At 41.4% G+C, this 16,202-nt stretch overlaps 1 protein-coding gene across 1 annotated transcript in view; it reads left to right on the forward strand.

The window, feature by feature from the left end:
- kcnh1b (potassium voltage-gated channel, subfamily H (eag-related), member 1b) overlaps positions 1 to 16,202 on the forward strand; it is a 49,183-nt gene that overhangs the window by 14,929 nt on the left and 18,052 nt on the right. Inside the window, exons 8-10 of the mRNA XM_042485251.2 lie at positions 1,016 to 1,408; positions 5,078 to 5,507; positions 15,728 to 15,927. Of these exons, the coding sequence (XP_042341185.1) occupies positions 1,016 to 1,408; positions 5,078 to 5,507; positions 15,728 to 15,927 (1,023 nt within the window). The remainder of the gene's footprint in view (positions 1 to 1,015; positions 1,409 to 5,077; positions 5,508 to 15,727; positions 15,928 to 16,202) is intronic.

Here is a 16,202-nt window from a genome sequence, read left to right on the forward strand (position 1 = left end):
GTAGTTGTAGTTTTTCTGCCACAGTCCTTTCTCTCTGTTTTCTTTCATCATGTCGCACCAACTTTAAAGTATTTCCAGTTTTATTAATGATCTGTCCAGCAGTGAAATTCCTCTTTGTGGTTGACAGTTTTTGTGTTTTAGGGCTCTCATTGACCTGCAGTATTTTGGAGTGTGTTGGTCTTGTGTTGTTTTAGAATAATCTGCTGAGTTTTTGGCCAGTAAGCCGTGGAAATCAGATTTCCTCGTGTGTTTTTTCACATGATAAGAAATAAAAAAGTGTGTTTTATAAACAGCAGCGGGCTGCCGGCGGGCGCTGTGTCGCTGATAAGTTGTTCAGCTGTAATTAACTGTCACTAATCTCTCCATTAACTTCACTGAGATAAAAGCTGATGGCACTAATGAAGACATCTGTTATCTGTGTTTGTGCTCCTGTCATGTCGGGATATTTCATCTTTAAAGAGCTTTATGAAAGTTAATTCTCTTGTTTCATACAGAAGACGATTTCTTCTGTGAGGATTCAAACAGGAGACGAGAACAAGAGAAAATGCTGCGATTTATTTGAAATGCTCTTATCATGTGGTTTATTTTTTTACTTTTCTTTGTGTTTTTAATTAAATTAATTTATTAATCAGCTGTACAATTCCTTCACAGCACATTTTGCACTTAAATTTTGTGTTTCTTTATTTTGTATTTTTATACTGCCTCTATATATTTTTTTTTAATCTTATGTCTTATTCTGTTTAAAGTTACTGTTTTTATGTATGCTAACTGCTTTGCACCGAAACACCAAGTTAGATTACTTTTATGTGTAAATGTACTTGGCAGTAAAACCCGATTCTGATTATTAAATTCAGTTAAATTGAATTAAATTTGATTAAATTGAATTAAAATTTTACATTGAATTGAATTTAATTTAAAAAAAAATAAAGATGTAAGTCTGTAAATATGTTTTCTGTAAAAGCAACATGTCAGAAGTGAAGTCAGCAGGTTAATCGCCGTGTTTCGTTGGTTTTAGGTGCTCCAGCTGGGCTCAGACATCTTGCCTCAGTACAAACAGGAGACGCCGAAGACGCCGCCGCACATCATCCTGCACTACTGTCTCTTTAAGACCACGTGGGACTGGGTGATCCTCATCCTCACCTTCTACACCGCCATCATGGTCCCCTACAACGTCTCCTTCAAGACCAAGCAGAACAACGTCACCTGGCTGGTGGTGGACAGCATCGTGGACGTCATCTTCCTCGTGGACATCGTCCTCAACTTCCACACCACCTTCGTCGGGCCGGCCGGCGAGGTCATCTCCGACCCCAAACTCATCCGCATGAACTACGTGAAGACGTGGTTCGTCATCGACCTGCTGTCCTGCCTGCCGTACGACGTCATCAACGCCTTCGAGAACGTGGACGAGGTCAGTGGACTTCTTCACTTTTATGATTTTATTACTTTTGAAAACTTGGAAAAAAGGTAATAAACACTTTAGCAAGAAATGTTCTGCTGTTTCTAAAAAAAAAAAAAACATTAATTAAGAAAACAACAACAGTTAAATAATAAAGCTGAGGAAAATGTCTAAAACTAAACTGTTTTTATAGTGATTATAGTTACATATTTAAAATGATTTAACAGAATCATGATCATTTTTAAGCACTATTTTTCTGGAAATTTGTCTTTTTATTTATTTTCGATTTTTTGTTTGATACATTTTTGGGTTATTATTTTGTACTTTTTACAAATTTTTTGCTAATTTTTGGGTCATCACTTGTGTTGAGGTCAGATGCCTTTCCCAAATATATAAACATATAATCCCCGAGGATTTCACTCCTCTTTCTCTTTTCTAAAGGTCTTTTTAAAACATGGGCAAAAGACAATAAGCACATTGGCAAAAAATGTCCTGCTGCTTGTAAAAATAGGTAATTCTTCTGTACTTTTTACATTTTTTGCTAATTTCTGGGTCATTTTTCTTGAGTTGCTCATTGTTTTTCAAAGAAATGAAGCTCGACTTTGGCAGGGTCAAAGAAAGGAAACTGCTCGGTGATCCCTCTGCAGTCTCGTGTTCGTACTAACAGAGTTGTGAGGAGCAGCGATCCTGAAATAAACGGCGGCGGTGTAAACGGTCGTGTTGATCCGTGTCGGGTGGCGCTGAGGCGCGACCTGCGGCGTGACCTCACAGCTGTGACGAGCTGCACACAGAAGGTCAGCGCCGAGCTCGTCTGCTGACACGTGCAAAAACCGGAAAACCTCCCACAGATATACGAGTCCAAACGCTCACGTGACGGACACCAGTGATGTGTCCGTCCGGAGCGGACAGGAAACAGAGATTTACACCCGCGGAGTCGCAGCTGAGGTCTGAGGGGGCTGCTCTCACGGACAGATCACATTAAAGGGCCAGTTCACCCGAACAAAGTGATTTTTCTCAAAGAAGATATTTAGAAAACCTTTAACTCTCCAGTGAAGATGAAAAAGACGCCTCACGTCTGTCATGAAAAACAACATCGTGTACAGTGGTCGTTGACTCGCAGCAAGAGAGCTCTGCGTTTGGAAAGCTTTTTTTTTTACTTTAAAAATTACTAAAAATGTTTAAAGGAAAGTTTCTTTGAAAATCTCAAAATAAAAAATTAAAGAAAACAAAGTGACAAAAATTTTCAAAGTGAAAAAAATGCCAAAAACTTTAACAGAAAAGCGAGAAGAAAATGAAAAAGTCTTTAAAGAAAAAAAAAAAGCCAAAATTTTTAAAGTAAAAAAAAAAGCCAAAATTTTTAATTAAAAAATTTTCCTTAAAAAATGCCCAAAAATTTTTAAAAAAATCAGTTCTAGTCCTGTTCTGAATTCATTTTATAAATCTAAATAAATCTATTTAAAAGTTTATAATATAGTCATGAAAAACAGCCACCGAGTGTTGATGGTTGTTTCAGTGAAGTCCTGGAAAAGTCCTGGAAATTAATTGTTGTGTTTTTGTTGTTAAGCGTTTTGTTCTGTCAGACAAACTGAGATCATCAAACCTCTTTTATCGTCTTGAGATAAAGAAGTCGTGACAGAATAATTATCAGAGCAGCAGCACGACGCTCCATCGCCACAGGAAACGACAACCAGAGGAGTAATGAATCCTGTCCTCTGTGGGCTTCTGTAGCGAGGAGAAAAACAAAGTGGTTGAGTGAAGGAGGATGAGGTGTCCGGGGATTTAACCCCTCGCTTCAACCCATCAGAGTGAAATCAACCTTTTCATTCTGCCGGCGCTCATGGCGTCGGCGCTCGGCGGCGTCTCTCAGCGCCCGCGGTGAAGGCTGTTGATGGAGCGGCGGTGCATTGTGGGACTTTCCCCGGTGAGGAAACAGTGCCGGCGATGAGAGGAGCTGGAGAGGCGGCTGAGTGGGCTGATGAGAGGCTGCCGTGACGGACGAGACAAACGCTGAGAGGACGTGTGTCTGCAGGAGGCACAGCTGCTCCTTCATACATGTTTCATACATGTTTCATACATGTTTCATACATGTTTCATACATGTTTCATACATGTTCATATGGACCTGATCCATCCTCTCTTTAAAAACACTCACAGGTGAGCTCAGTCAGAAACAGACTGTGTCCTCTGACCTCCTGGCTGAGCCCCTAATGTCCTAAAACCCAAGAAACGTCCTAAAAAAGTAGGAACGTCCTAAAATTCTAAAAAATCCTAAAATCCTAGAAATGTTAAAATCCAAGAAACATCGTAAAATCCGAGAAAAATATTTAAATTCTAGAAATGTCCCAAAGTTATAGAAATGTCCTAAAATCCTAGAAAATTCTTACAATCCTAGAAATGTCCAAAAACCCATAAATGTCCCTAAATTCTGAAAAATGTCTTAAAATCATAGAATCCTCTGAAACTTCCTATAATCCTAGAAATGTCCTAAAAATCATAGAAACAATACAGAAAAAACAGGACTCTGTGTGTGTGTGTGTGTGCGTGTGTGTGTGTGTGCGTGCTCGCGAGTGTGTTTGTGTGTGTGTGTGTGTGTGTGTGTGTGTGTGTGTGTGTGTTTGTTTGGTCCAACATGTTCAGTGTGTTTCAGAGCAGCATTTGTTTAATCAATAAAAGCATTTACAAAATAAAAGCATCAATAAAACGTCCCACTTTGCTCACAAACAGCGTGCAGGTTAAACTGATCCGGTGATGTCGAGCATGAAATGTTACCAGTAAAGCTGGACAGATCTGGTTGTCATGGAGACATCCTCACTGTTCACTGTTTACTGTGTCTTTACATCAGTGGCACAGAGTCTGAGCTGTGATACAGTGAGGGGTACCACAGGGGTCCAGTTTAGGGCTCCTGTTGTTTCTCATCGGTGCTGCCAATATTATTTAACAGGCGGCAAATAAAAAATAAATACAATAAAAACTACTGACATTATTAATAAAAATAAGGCTAAAAATAGAGATTTTAAAGCTGGTCTGGGTCTGGCCCCGAGCTTTATGACAGAAACGTTAACCCCTTATGTGCCAGTTCGCAGCCTTAGATGTTTGGGTCACGCCCTTCTGGCTGAGGCGTAAATCTAAAGGTGACGTGTTTTTTGGAAGGACGAGTCTGAGGACATACGGCTGCAGTCAGTGACCTCCTTTAAATCACTTCTCATTTTTACAGACTTGCTGTGTTTCTTTATTATTTCTTTTATCTTAATAATTTTTGACCTTAAGTTATGATTTTATCAACTTTACTTTTTTATTTGCGGTTTGACTGCTTCTGTTATCTCTGTTGTTGTTTTTGGTCTATTACTTTGTATGATTTGATATTGAAATTATGCGTCCTGCATCTTTAGCATCGTTTGTCCTCTGGTTTTAATTTTATCCAGACTCTACCGTAGTTTCTTCTCCCTCATGTTTGATAGGACTGTTTGGCTTTTCGTTGTTGTATCGCCGTCTATTTTCCAGTTTTGATTCGCTGTCTTTGTCAGAGAAGTCTGTTTTCAAAGGTGCTATAGAAATAACGCTATTATTAAATGTTTTTTCAAATGTAATGACGTGTAATGGTGTATTTTTGTTGGTGCTTTTAAGCTGAAAATGAAATGTGAATAAGTCAGTAGATGTCCCCTGTCTTCCTGTCTGTGTGCAGGGGATCAGCAGCCTCTTCAGCTCCCTCAAAGTGGTGCGTCTGCTGCGTCTGGGCCGGGTGGCCCGAAAGCTGGACCACTACATCGAGTACGGCGCGGCGGTGCTGGTGCTGCTGGTGTGCGTGTTCGGGCTGGCGGCTCACTGGCTGGCCTGCATCTGGTACAGCATCGGGGACTACGAGGTCATCGACGAGGACACCAACAGCGTGAGGATGGACAGCTGGCTCTTCCTGCTCGGGGAGACGGTGGGGACGCCGTACAGGTTCAACGCCTCGGGCTCGGGCCGCTGGGAGGGCGGGCCCAGCAAGGACTCGGTCTACATCACCTCGCTGTACTTCACCATGACCAGCCTGACCAGCATCGGCTTCGGGAACATCGCGCCCAACACGGACGGCGAGAAGATCTTCGCCGTGGCCATGATGATGATCGGATGTGAGTCTTTGTCCTTTCGTACTTATTGATCCGTGCAAAAGTCTGTTGATTTCATTTGTGCGGTAAAGACGTGAAACAGGTGTGAGGAGAGCTCCGATTAAAGAGGAAAAATCCTAAATTATAAAGCATGAAAATACAAAAACTGAATCCAAACTTTCAAAAATCTGATGTTATATTTTATATATAATACAAAAAGAAAATAACTGTAGAGTCGAGCAGCAGCTTCTGTGTTCTGAGTAAAATTCCTGCTTTAGTTATTGTCCTCAACCTCGGCCCGTCCCTCTCGCTCGTCCTCGCACGCTCTAATGTCCTCTCACATGGAGACAAAAAAAAGACAAAAAAACCCCAAAATCTTTCAAAAAAACAGCCAAACAAAAACATATATTTTGCTACACACTGTGATTTTTTAAACCTTTTTTTTAGCTGCAAATGATGTCAGACTTGGTCAACAGATGCTCTAATTTATTAGGGTAAAGTTTTTCTGTCTGTATGTCGAAGATTTTTGGATGTTGGTAAGATTTTCAGACATTTGTAGGATTTTGGGACATTTCTATAATTGTAGGAAGTTTCTACAATTGTTAGGACGTTTCTTTGATTTTAGTAAATTTCCAGGAGTTTTGGAAATTGCTCTGATTTTAGGATGTTTCTCAAATTTTGGGACGTTTATGAGATTTTAAGATGTTTCTAGTATTTTAGGATGTTTCTGGATTTCATTATATTGCTTAGATATTAGGACATTTCTATAATTTTAGGAGATTTCTAGGGTTTTCGGACGTTTCTTTGTGTCTGTTGTGTGTCTCTTTAGTAGTTTTCTTCATGAATTTTGAACAGACTGGAACTAAAAAACATCGTTTATAGCTTTTGTTTTGTTTTGTTGAAGTATTTTCATGATGAAAACAGTTCAACAGTCCAACAGTTTTGTCTCTCAGTGGACAAACACTGTCCCAACATTCATACTTTGACACATGGATAATTACAGTAATTACAAAAAAGGATAAATGGCCCTCGGCTTCAGAACTTTCTGCTGAGATTAATATTATAATTATTAATAAATCGGTGTGTTGAGTGAACGGGCGTTTGGCAGGTGGGAGTGATGCCGAGTTCATCGAGCTCTCAGTGGCCGCGATCCATTCTGTGTCAGTGCAGAAACGTTCAGGAAGCAGCGTCTCACTTTCAGCCGTCAGCAGCTCAGATCAGCTGACGCTGAGTAACGCGGATTCTGGGAGAAACTCGATCTCAGGCCAAAATTAAACCTGTGCGGACGCTCCGCTCTGCAGCACCGCCGCCGAACCACCGCCGGCAGCTAACCAGCAGAGTGAGCCGTCTGCTCGTCAGTGGATCAAACCGCAGTTTACACTTTTATTCGCATCAGATCGCCGTTTAGAAGAAGGACCTTCAGCTGAATCATCACGCAGGAACGAGGGCTGCAGCTATTGATTATTTTTAGTGATGGAGTAATCCGCCCGTTATTCTTATGATTTATGAGTTATCAGATATGTGCAGGGGAATATTTTCATTAAATTACTTTGTGAAAGAGTAAAAGTAACACACAGAGGAGGAAATGAGACAGTCCAAGGTCTAATTAACTTTTCCTTTGGAAAAATCAATATTTTTATTGGTAAAATTGCAAAAGTCTCTGTGCGGTGTGTGCTAAAATACTACCAAAGTAAACTAAACCTCAGAAATAAACCTGTTTAAAGTCATTTTACATTCTGGGTTTTAATGAGAATAACATTTTTTGAAATGCAAAGACATCATATCCATCCAAACGAAACCCCTCTCATGCATTTCAGTGCTCTATTATCTTCTTCTGGGCTTTAAAGTGCAAAAACAAAACAAAACTAAATAAATCAAATTATCTTTAAGAAACAAAAAAATAAAACTAAGGCATAAACTTTGCCTTTAAGTTGTGCAAAATAACTTTCACAACTCCAAATTTTAGCATAATTTCAGCCTTCGTGATCTTCTCTGGAAGGTTTCTTTTGGGCCTGAGGGGACGTTTTGTTAAACTGTTTTTATGAAGACAGAGGGATGATGCCAAACCCTGTCCCATGATGTAACGGGTCCCATGAGGCTGTAAAACTGAAGAGCATCTCTGCTGAAATCACGCTGAAAACACTCGGTTCAGGTTGTTTCTCTCCGTCTGATCGACACGTCTGGGTGACGCCGCTGAATGTGTGTTCGCACATTGAATGTGTTTCCCTCCACAAAGTCGACACACCGCCCGCGTCTTATACACAGCTCCATGCCCGTCCGTCCGTCCGTCCGTCCGTCCGTCCGTCCGTCCGCCTGCCCGCAGGCTTCGGTGTGAAGTGCGTGGTGTCGTTTTCACACAGTCTCACCAACACGACTCATCCAGTGTGACAAACCGCCTCTGGCTCGCAGAAACATCCTCCCGCTCCTCAGTGTGGATCATTAGACGTCCGTCAGCTGCACACTTTGGATTACATGACATCAGACTGTGTGTGAGTGTGTGTGTGAGTGTGTGTGTGTGTGGACTAGGGCTGGGCAGTTATACCTAAAATCAATATCAAGATTAACTGAACATTTTACCTTGATTACGATTAAAGAGTTGTTTAGATTTTTGCTCTTTTTTGTGGTTTGTTTTTTGTCCTCATAGTTCACTGACAGTGTCATGTGACCATGGTGTGTTGGAGTGTAATAAACATATGATTTATTATTATTTATTAAACTTTCCATCATTATATAAAAATGAAAAGCTCCATCTGAAACAAACTTCAGTAAATTGAAGCACATTGTGCTGATAATAGTCCAACCTCTCCTGACTGCAGGACTCTGACTTCAGCTTCTGTCAAACTTCTGTGCTGTTAATCATTTTACTCAGGAATTAAAAACTTTTGAGTCGGCCTACTTCTCCTATAGCTGCCGACAGCCTGCCGACATTCACAGTTAGAGAAAGGCTGAAAATAAGCTCATGTGCTTGTGGCCCCCAAAACATTACATCTGCCCCTGGTAATAATAATGAGAGCTCAGCGCGAGCGGCCAGATGAGACACGGAGCGATGCGTCCTGGTGTTTCTAAATAATTCATCCAAAGTCTGATTAAAGCTGAAACTAACACAAAGTCGTCTGTAGAGTCTAAAGAAGTCACTTTCACCTCTGCAGATGTGTCTGTTTCAGACACTTTGGTGCTGTGAGGAGAAGCTGCGCTCTGTTTGTCTGTCTCACTGCGCTGCTGTCGGACCATCGGCTGTTTGATCAGGAAACGCCGGTCGATGGTCAAAAACTCAGCTGTATTATAGAGTCAAAGTCGTCCTGAGAGTGTGAGACAGAGTCCGACAGAGCGTGTGACTCACGGCAGATGTGTTAGAGTGGGCAGCCCCAGTGGGGAAAGGGTTAAAAGAATTTTTTTTAGACGAAATAACCGACATGGGAAAGATTACGTCGGTCAAAGGTTCTGAATGTTGGTTTCAATTGATTTGCAAGTAATTGCCCAGCTGTAGTGTGGACTGTGTGTGTGTGTGTGTGTGAGAGTGTGTGTGTGTGTGTGTGTGTGTGTGTGTGTGTGTGTGTGTGTGTGTGTGTGTGAGAGAGAGGGTGTGTGTGTGTGAGTGTGTGTGTGTGTGTGTGTGTGTGTGTGTGTGTGTGTGTGTGTGTGTGTGTGTGTGTGTGTGTGTGTGTGTGTGTGTGAGAGAGAGAGTGTGTGTGTGAGAGTGTGTGTCTGTGTGTGTGTGTGTGTGTGTGTGTGTGTGTGTGTGTGTGTGTGTGAGTGTGTGTGTGTGTGTGAACAGTGTGTGTGTGTGTGTGTGTACAGCGTGTGTGTGTGTGTGTGTGTGTGTGTGAACAGTGTGTGTGTGTGAGTGTGTGTGTGTGAACAGTGTGTGTGTGTGAGTGTGTGTACTTCCACTTGTACTTTGTAATTCTTAACTTTTTAGTTTGACCTTTTCTGCGAGCTGCTGCTGGTCTCCTGCAGGGTCGGACTGTGGCGTTCGACTCTGCAGTCTGAGAGAAGCTTTTACAGATTCAGAGCGGCCTGTCTGCTGAGAGACAGACAGACAGACAGACAGGCAGACAGACAGACAGACAGACAGACAGACAGACAGACAGACAGACAGACAGGCAGACAGACAGGCAGGCAGACAGACAGACAGACAGACAGGCAGACAGACAGTCGGCCTCAGCGGTGGCATTTGTTTCCTCGGTGGCGTGATGCGTCCTGACACGCGGCGCTCTGCTGTGTCGGAGTGCAGTCTGCACACGTCCAGACGCTCAGCAGGACGCCGCTCTGATGTCACGCAGCAACACGTCTGAGTCATGAAGCAGCTTTAACACACACACCTGAGAGCAGGAAACACACCTCTGTCTGGACGCACAACGTTGCTGCACTTTAGTCTCTTTTCTGCTTCCTGTTGTGATAACTGTGTGTGTGTTGATGCATGTGTCCTAAATGTCGTCCAGATTGTGTATTTGAGTGTAATCAGTGAATTTCCAGTAATATTTCTGGTAATACAGTAATATACTCAGCATGGAGGAGACTCAACATATATATATATATGTATATATATATATAAATGTATGTATATTTTCTAGTGCTGGGCCGTTAACGGCGTTAACGTGCTGCGTTAACGCGGGATTCTTATCGCGCGATAAAGGCACCAATTTCACTTTGTTGTTTAAGCGCGGATGTATACCTGGTCGAATTACGCGGAGGGGGCGTGAACAAGGCGGAAGCTGGTCTGCCTGAGTGACCGGAGTGATTGGCTCAAGCCGTGTCACAGAGCTGCTGACCGTTAATGGTCTTCTTCATGACCTCTAATGTAGGCCCACAGTTCAGTTAGGGTCATGTTATCAGAGGCTGCGCCCTCTGCTGTTCATTCCAGTTAGCAGGAAAAAGCTTTTTCCACATGGAGACAGAACCTGTGCTCCTAAATGTCTGTGTTTAACAAAATAAAATAAAGTTAAACACCAAAGTAAATCTTATGGAACATTATTTTTCTTTACCAAATATTATAGTAGAACAGCTTTCTCAAGCAGTTTGTGATGCATTTTCATCATTTAGATAGATAGATATTATTTTGAATGTCTTTGGCAAAATTCAAATCTATAATTTTAATCTAGATTAATCTAGATTAACTACAGGATTGCAGTGAGATTAATCTAGATTAAAAAAATTAATCTATGCCCAGCACTAATATTTTCATATAAAAACAGTGTCATCATGACAAAAATTCTGAAAATGAATTAATATTTGATATTTATGATTAGGAATTATGTCGGTTAAAAATGAATCTCAATGATAATAATAAATGTATAATTTTTTTTAAAGCCTTATTTTGAAAAGCACATTCTGTGTGCAAAGTGTCACGAGCATGTGTGATATTAAAGCGGGCCCTAAAGGGTTAAAGGGACCGTCACCGAGACCTGCTGACAGTTGGTGGAGGTTTCCCAGAACCCCCTGCTGGTAAAAGCTCTTCAGCGGGCCGCAGGGCCGAGAGCTTCGATGTTGACAATTTGTCTCCTTCATCGGAAGCTGCCGTCGCCCGCTGTCACATCAGATCCACGATCTTCATCATCGTCACCTCACACGAGCGTCAGACGTTACACAGAGCAGCTGCGCCGGCTTTACATCCTGTTATACACACAGAGAAGTCTGTCCTCTTCCTGCGTCCCCTGAGAGACAAATGTTTGTTGGTGTCCTGTGAATCACATACATTGTTTTTGTTAATTAGGGCACCAAACACCAGAGGAGCTCATGAATCTGAAGGAATTCATCTTTTTCTCATTTCGTCTTTCTTTCTTCTTATTTTTTATGAAGAATCACATTTTCGAGGGCGTAAATGTGCCAGAAAACTCTGCACGTGCATCAGAGCCGGTACAAAAAACATCTCAGGAGCGCCCCCTATGAAAACGCTACAAAACCCTAAGTTTCAAATAGATGTACGAAAACTGGGAAGCACATGTAACATCCCAAAATGTACAAAAAAAATCTTTGGAGCCACATCCGAGACCCAACAGGAAGTCAGCTCTTTCGAATTGACTGTGCAATTTTTGTGCATTTTTGGCCATGTGCAGGGCCCAAAAATAAGCACGACATCTGTAAAAACTACAAGATTTTTACCCAAAAATTAACATAAATAAATAAAGTGGGAAAGTAAAAAACAAACAAAATAAGGAAATGGCATCAAAAAACAATTTAAAATTCATAATTTTGAAAAATTATTTGATATGATAATTATAAATATAGCTCTCTGGATGTTGTTTTAACTTTTTTTTTTACTAATTTCTTACAATTTGCTGAAATTTCTCGCCAAGTTGCTCATTCCCTTTTTGTCATCTCTCAAATCAAACGACTTTGCTCTGGTTTCAAAGGGTTAAACACCAGTGAAAGGCATTTTAATGCAACACAAGAAGAGTGATGGATTTAGTAAAACGTTAATTACCTGAACATTTCTATAAATAAATTTAAAAAAAAGAAAGGTAATGACCTAAAAAAATATAGTAATTTGAAAAAATTATTTTAGATATATTTTTATGATAATCTCAATTTTTTTATAACCTTTTTTTAGATAATCTGCTAATTTCTTGTAGTTAGGACATTTCTAGCCAAGTTGCTCATCGTCTTTTTGTCTTTTTGTTGACAGAATCAAACTGATTTGGTTAAACACTTGTGAGCGGCGTCTGATTGCAGGAACGTGATGCGGATGCAGGTTTCAGAGGGTTAACAAACTGCAGCCTGAATCAGATTTCAGACTTCAGATTTTGTCTTCTTCATGTAAAGGCTTTCAGCATCATACTGACACTTCAAAAATCCAAAAACTTCCCTTTAAATTTTGAATATTTCGTTAATCGGTGGAAGCGCCGGCGTCCTGCGTGCAGAAGATCGAGGAAGTGTTCATCGCTGAGTGCAGCTTTAATTTTAAACATATTTTTCATCAGAAGTGAAACCGGATGGGGCGCCTGGTGGCTCAGTGGACAGAGCGGCGCCCCATGTACAGAGGCTGTGTCCTCTCCGCAGTGACCGCGGGTTCGACTCCGGGTTCGGCCCTTTGCTGCGTGCCCCCCCCCTCACGCTCACACTGTCCTGTGATTTAAAGGCAATAAAAGCCCAAAAATAAGAAACCAGATCACAGGTCACAGGGTGTCCACTGAGAGTAAACTTCTGTCCCAGTTTGACTTCCTGTTTGTGGCAGTTTGTCCCTGTGGGCTCCCGTAGAGGCTCCGTGCTGCGGCGGTGTCGAGGGAGCAGTTTTTGGTTATTTAGATTCAGCAGGAGCGCTGAAGGAAGCCGAGGACTAGATTAACACCCCCCTCCTTCCTGTGAGCCGCTGGAGGCTGATGGGAAGCGGTTGCTATGACAGCGAGCATCCTGGATCCAGGATGAGAGTTTGGGTCATTAGTGAGTGTGAGCGCCGTAAAGCTCGCCGTGACATCAGGACGGGCTGATGTGAGAGGACAGAAATAGCTGGTCCATTTTCTCTCCGGAGCGTCCTCCGAGTGTCTGCTCTCACAGAGACCAGAGCCGTCGCACCGACGCGTCGACTCTTCATTTATCACTGTTACTGTTTTATTATTTCTGTTATCATTATTATTTACAAACGAGAGAGATAAAACCCGTACACGTCCTTCTCAGAAAAGTTCAGTATTTCCCATCAGTTATTTAAATAAGTGACAGTTACACATAACACATATCTTCATGACTCATGACATAAACTGACATGTTTCATGCATTTTTCTATTTGAATTTTTTTAATTTCGGCTCAGAAAAATTCAAAATATTCGAAATGTGCGACCCGAAACTGCGACCCTCCGCGCCACATTGATGCAGTAATTCATAGTTAAGTAAATTAAGCATATAAATGGACATATTTCATTTATGAACCGTTTTAGGAAATATTCTAATAATCTGAGGGACTGGATTTCTGATTTTCACGAGCTATAAGATAGATAGATAGATAGATAGATATACTTTATTGATCTCAAAACTGAGAAATTGGGAATTCCCAAATTGGGAATTCCCAATTTCTCAGTTTTGAGATAAAGTAAGTATATCTATAAGACATAATCATCTACATGAAAACAAAAAAAGACTTGAAATATTTGAATTCATGCATAATGAATATACTATGAAATTTAACGTTCTGAGCTGCTTTTGACTGCTCAGAGGAAATCACATCAAATTAAACCGTAACACTTAAACCTTTGAAATGAGAGCAGATGAAGGCAAGAAAATTAGCCAGAAATGAGTGAAAAGTCTGAGTCGATTTGAAAATGATCAGAAAAAAATAATAAAATCTAAATAAAACATGGAAAGAGAAAATAAAAAAAACTGACATGAAAAAAATCTTAAAAAACTAATAATTTTGAAAAATAAAAAAGCTGGGGAAAATGCCTCAGGAAAAGTAAAAAGTTTGGGGAAAAAACTATGAAGATTTTAAATTATTATTACAGAATTATTCTAATTGTTTTAATGCATTTTTAAAGGTAATCTCTTTCTTTTTTTCTTACTTTATTGTCTTTTTTTTAATTTTCAAGACATTTTCTTGTACTTTTTACTCATTTCTTGCTAAAAAGTTACTCTTGAATGACAGATACTTTTAAACAGTACTACCAGACGCAAAAGAAACTGTGAAACAGAAAAGAATCTGTGAAACAGCTGTTTCAGAATAAAAAACAGCCTACAGTTTTGTGCAGGATTTGCCAAATATTTGTCATTTTCAAATAAACATGATTTCAAACGGCGCTCTGAATCAGACCCCGAAAAACAAAATACAGCTGCCAAGTGACGCCAAATTTATCAATTGATTTATTTATTGATCAATAGTATTATTAGTGTGTGCTGTTTGCCTGTCCCTGATCCTGGTCCCTGATCCTGGTCCTTGATTCTGGTCCCTGATCCTGCTCCCTCTCTGTCTGAGGATCTGTCTCAGCTTTATACTCGTCTGTGAGCTCCTGAACTCGTCTCCAGTCCACTCAGATAAAAGTAACTCGTCCACGGCTTGTCCCTGCTTATCTCTACGTGTCCTTGTGTGTCTCTGCGTGTCTCTGCGTATCCCTGCCTGCGTGTCCCTGTTTGTCTCTGCGTGTCTCTGCGTGTCCCTGCGTGGCTCTGTGTGGCTCTGCATGTCCCTGCGTGTCCCTGTTTGTCCCTGCGTGTCTCTGCATGTCTCTGTGTGTCCCTGCGTGGCTCTGCATGTCCCTGTGTGTCCCTGTGTGTCCCTGCGTGTCCCTGCGTGTCCCTGCGTGTCCCTGTTTGTCCTTGCGTGTCCCTGCGTGTCCCTGTGTGTCCCTGCGTGTCCCTGCGTGTCTCTGCGGTCAGCCCTGGTCCTGGCTCTGGTTCTGGACCTGCTGTTGGTGTGTCAGCGTCGCTCGGTGACCTTGGTGAAGGTCTCAGTGAGTCCTGCAGGGATGACGGTCCTGCTGCTGCTGGTGGACACGTCCACATCGATCCGACGACCCCGGGTCCTCATCGATGTGGTGACCCCGGGTCCAAACTGCTGACAGGCTGTGTGTGTGTGTGTGTGTGTGTGTGTGTGTGTGTGTGTGTGTGTGTGTGTGTGTGTGTGTGTGGGTGTGTGTGTGTGTGTGTGTGTGTGTGCTGAGTCAGTTTGTATGGATGAGCTGAGACACGTGTGACGAGTCGTGTCGGCTCTCAGACGTGTTTCGGGGCGGCAGAATTTTGATCCCCTTTCACACTGAAGCTGTCCTGTCTTCAATAAAGGCAAAAAGGCCAAAAAAATAATCTTAAAAAACTAAAAACATATAATATACAGACGAGCTGAGGCCGCCATCAGAGCAACCTGAGTATATAAATGAACATACTTTTTTACTTTTTCTTCATCGTAAATGACTATTTAAATGATTTTAGGAAATATTCTGATAATTTGAGAGACTGGATTTCTGATTTTCATGAGCTGTAAGCCATAATCATCAAAATTAAAACCTGTAATGGATATACAATATATGAAACTTTACCGTTTGGAATAAAATTTCAAAGAAAATGGAACTTTTTCAACATTATCAATTAAAATTTTTGACATGCACCTGTGTGTATGTATATATATATAAAGTGTTGACAGCTGTTTCTGCGAGTTGTTTGTGTTAGTTGAATTCGTTGCCGTCACGTTGTGTTGCAGTTTATTTCTGAATAAATGATGGTTGGTGATATCGCCGTCAGATGAGACTTTATATAATTTATGAAACGTCTTTATATTTTTCGTCCAGAGGATAGAAGAGTAACCGCGCTTTGCTTCCTGTTGACAGCGCTGCTGTACGCCACCATCTTCGGTAACGTCACCACCATCTTCCAGCAGATGTACGCCAACACGAACCGCTACCACGAGATGCTCAACAGCGTGCGCGACTTCCTCAAACTCTACCAGGTCCCCAAAGGCCTGAGCGAGCGCGTCATGGACTACATCGTGTCCACCTGGTCCATGTCCAGAGGCATCGACACGGACAAGGTAACAGACCGCCTCCTGCTCACGTCACGTTTCGCGGAGGCTGGAGGGAAAAAAATCATCACATTAACAACAATCATTAAAAGTTTTGGAAAAGTCCTGAAATTGTTTCATGGAATTGTTGAAGTAATATTCTGCACACTAAAGTCTGACAGGTTGATCTCACTTCTGATAATGTTTTAATGTGATTTTTAAACAAGAAAAATATCAGACATTGTGTTTATTTTATTTTATTTATTGTGTGTGTGTGTGTGTGTGTGTGTGTGTGTGTGTGTGTT

This window comes from Plectropomus leopardus, chromosome 3 (genome assembly GCF_026936395.1).
Source record: "Plectropomus leopardus strain MGB_pleo_1.0 chromosome 3, ASM2693639v1, whole genome shotgun sequence".
NCBI lineage: Eukaryota > Metazoa > Chordata > Actinopteri > Perciformes > Serranidae > Plectropomus > Plectropomus leopardus.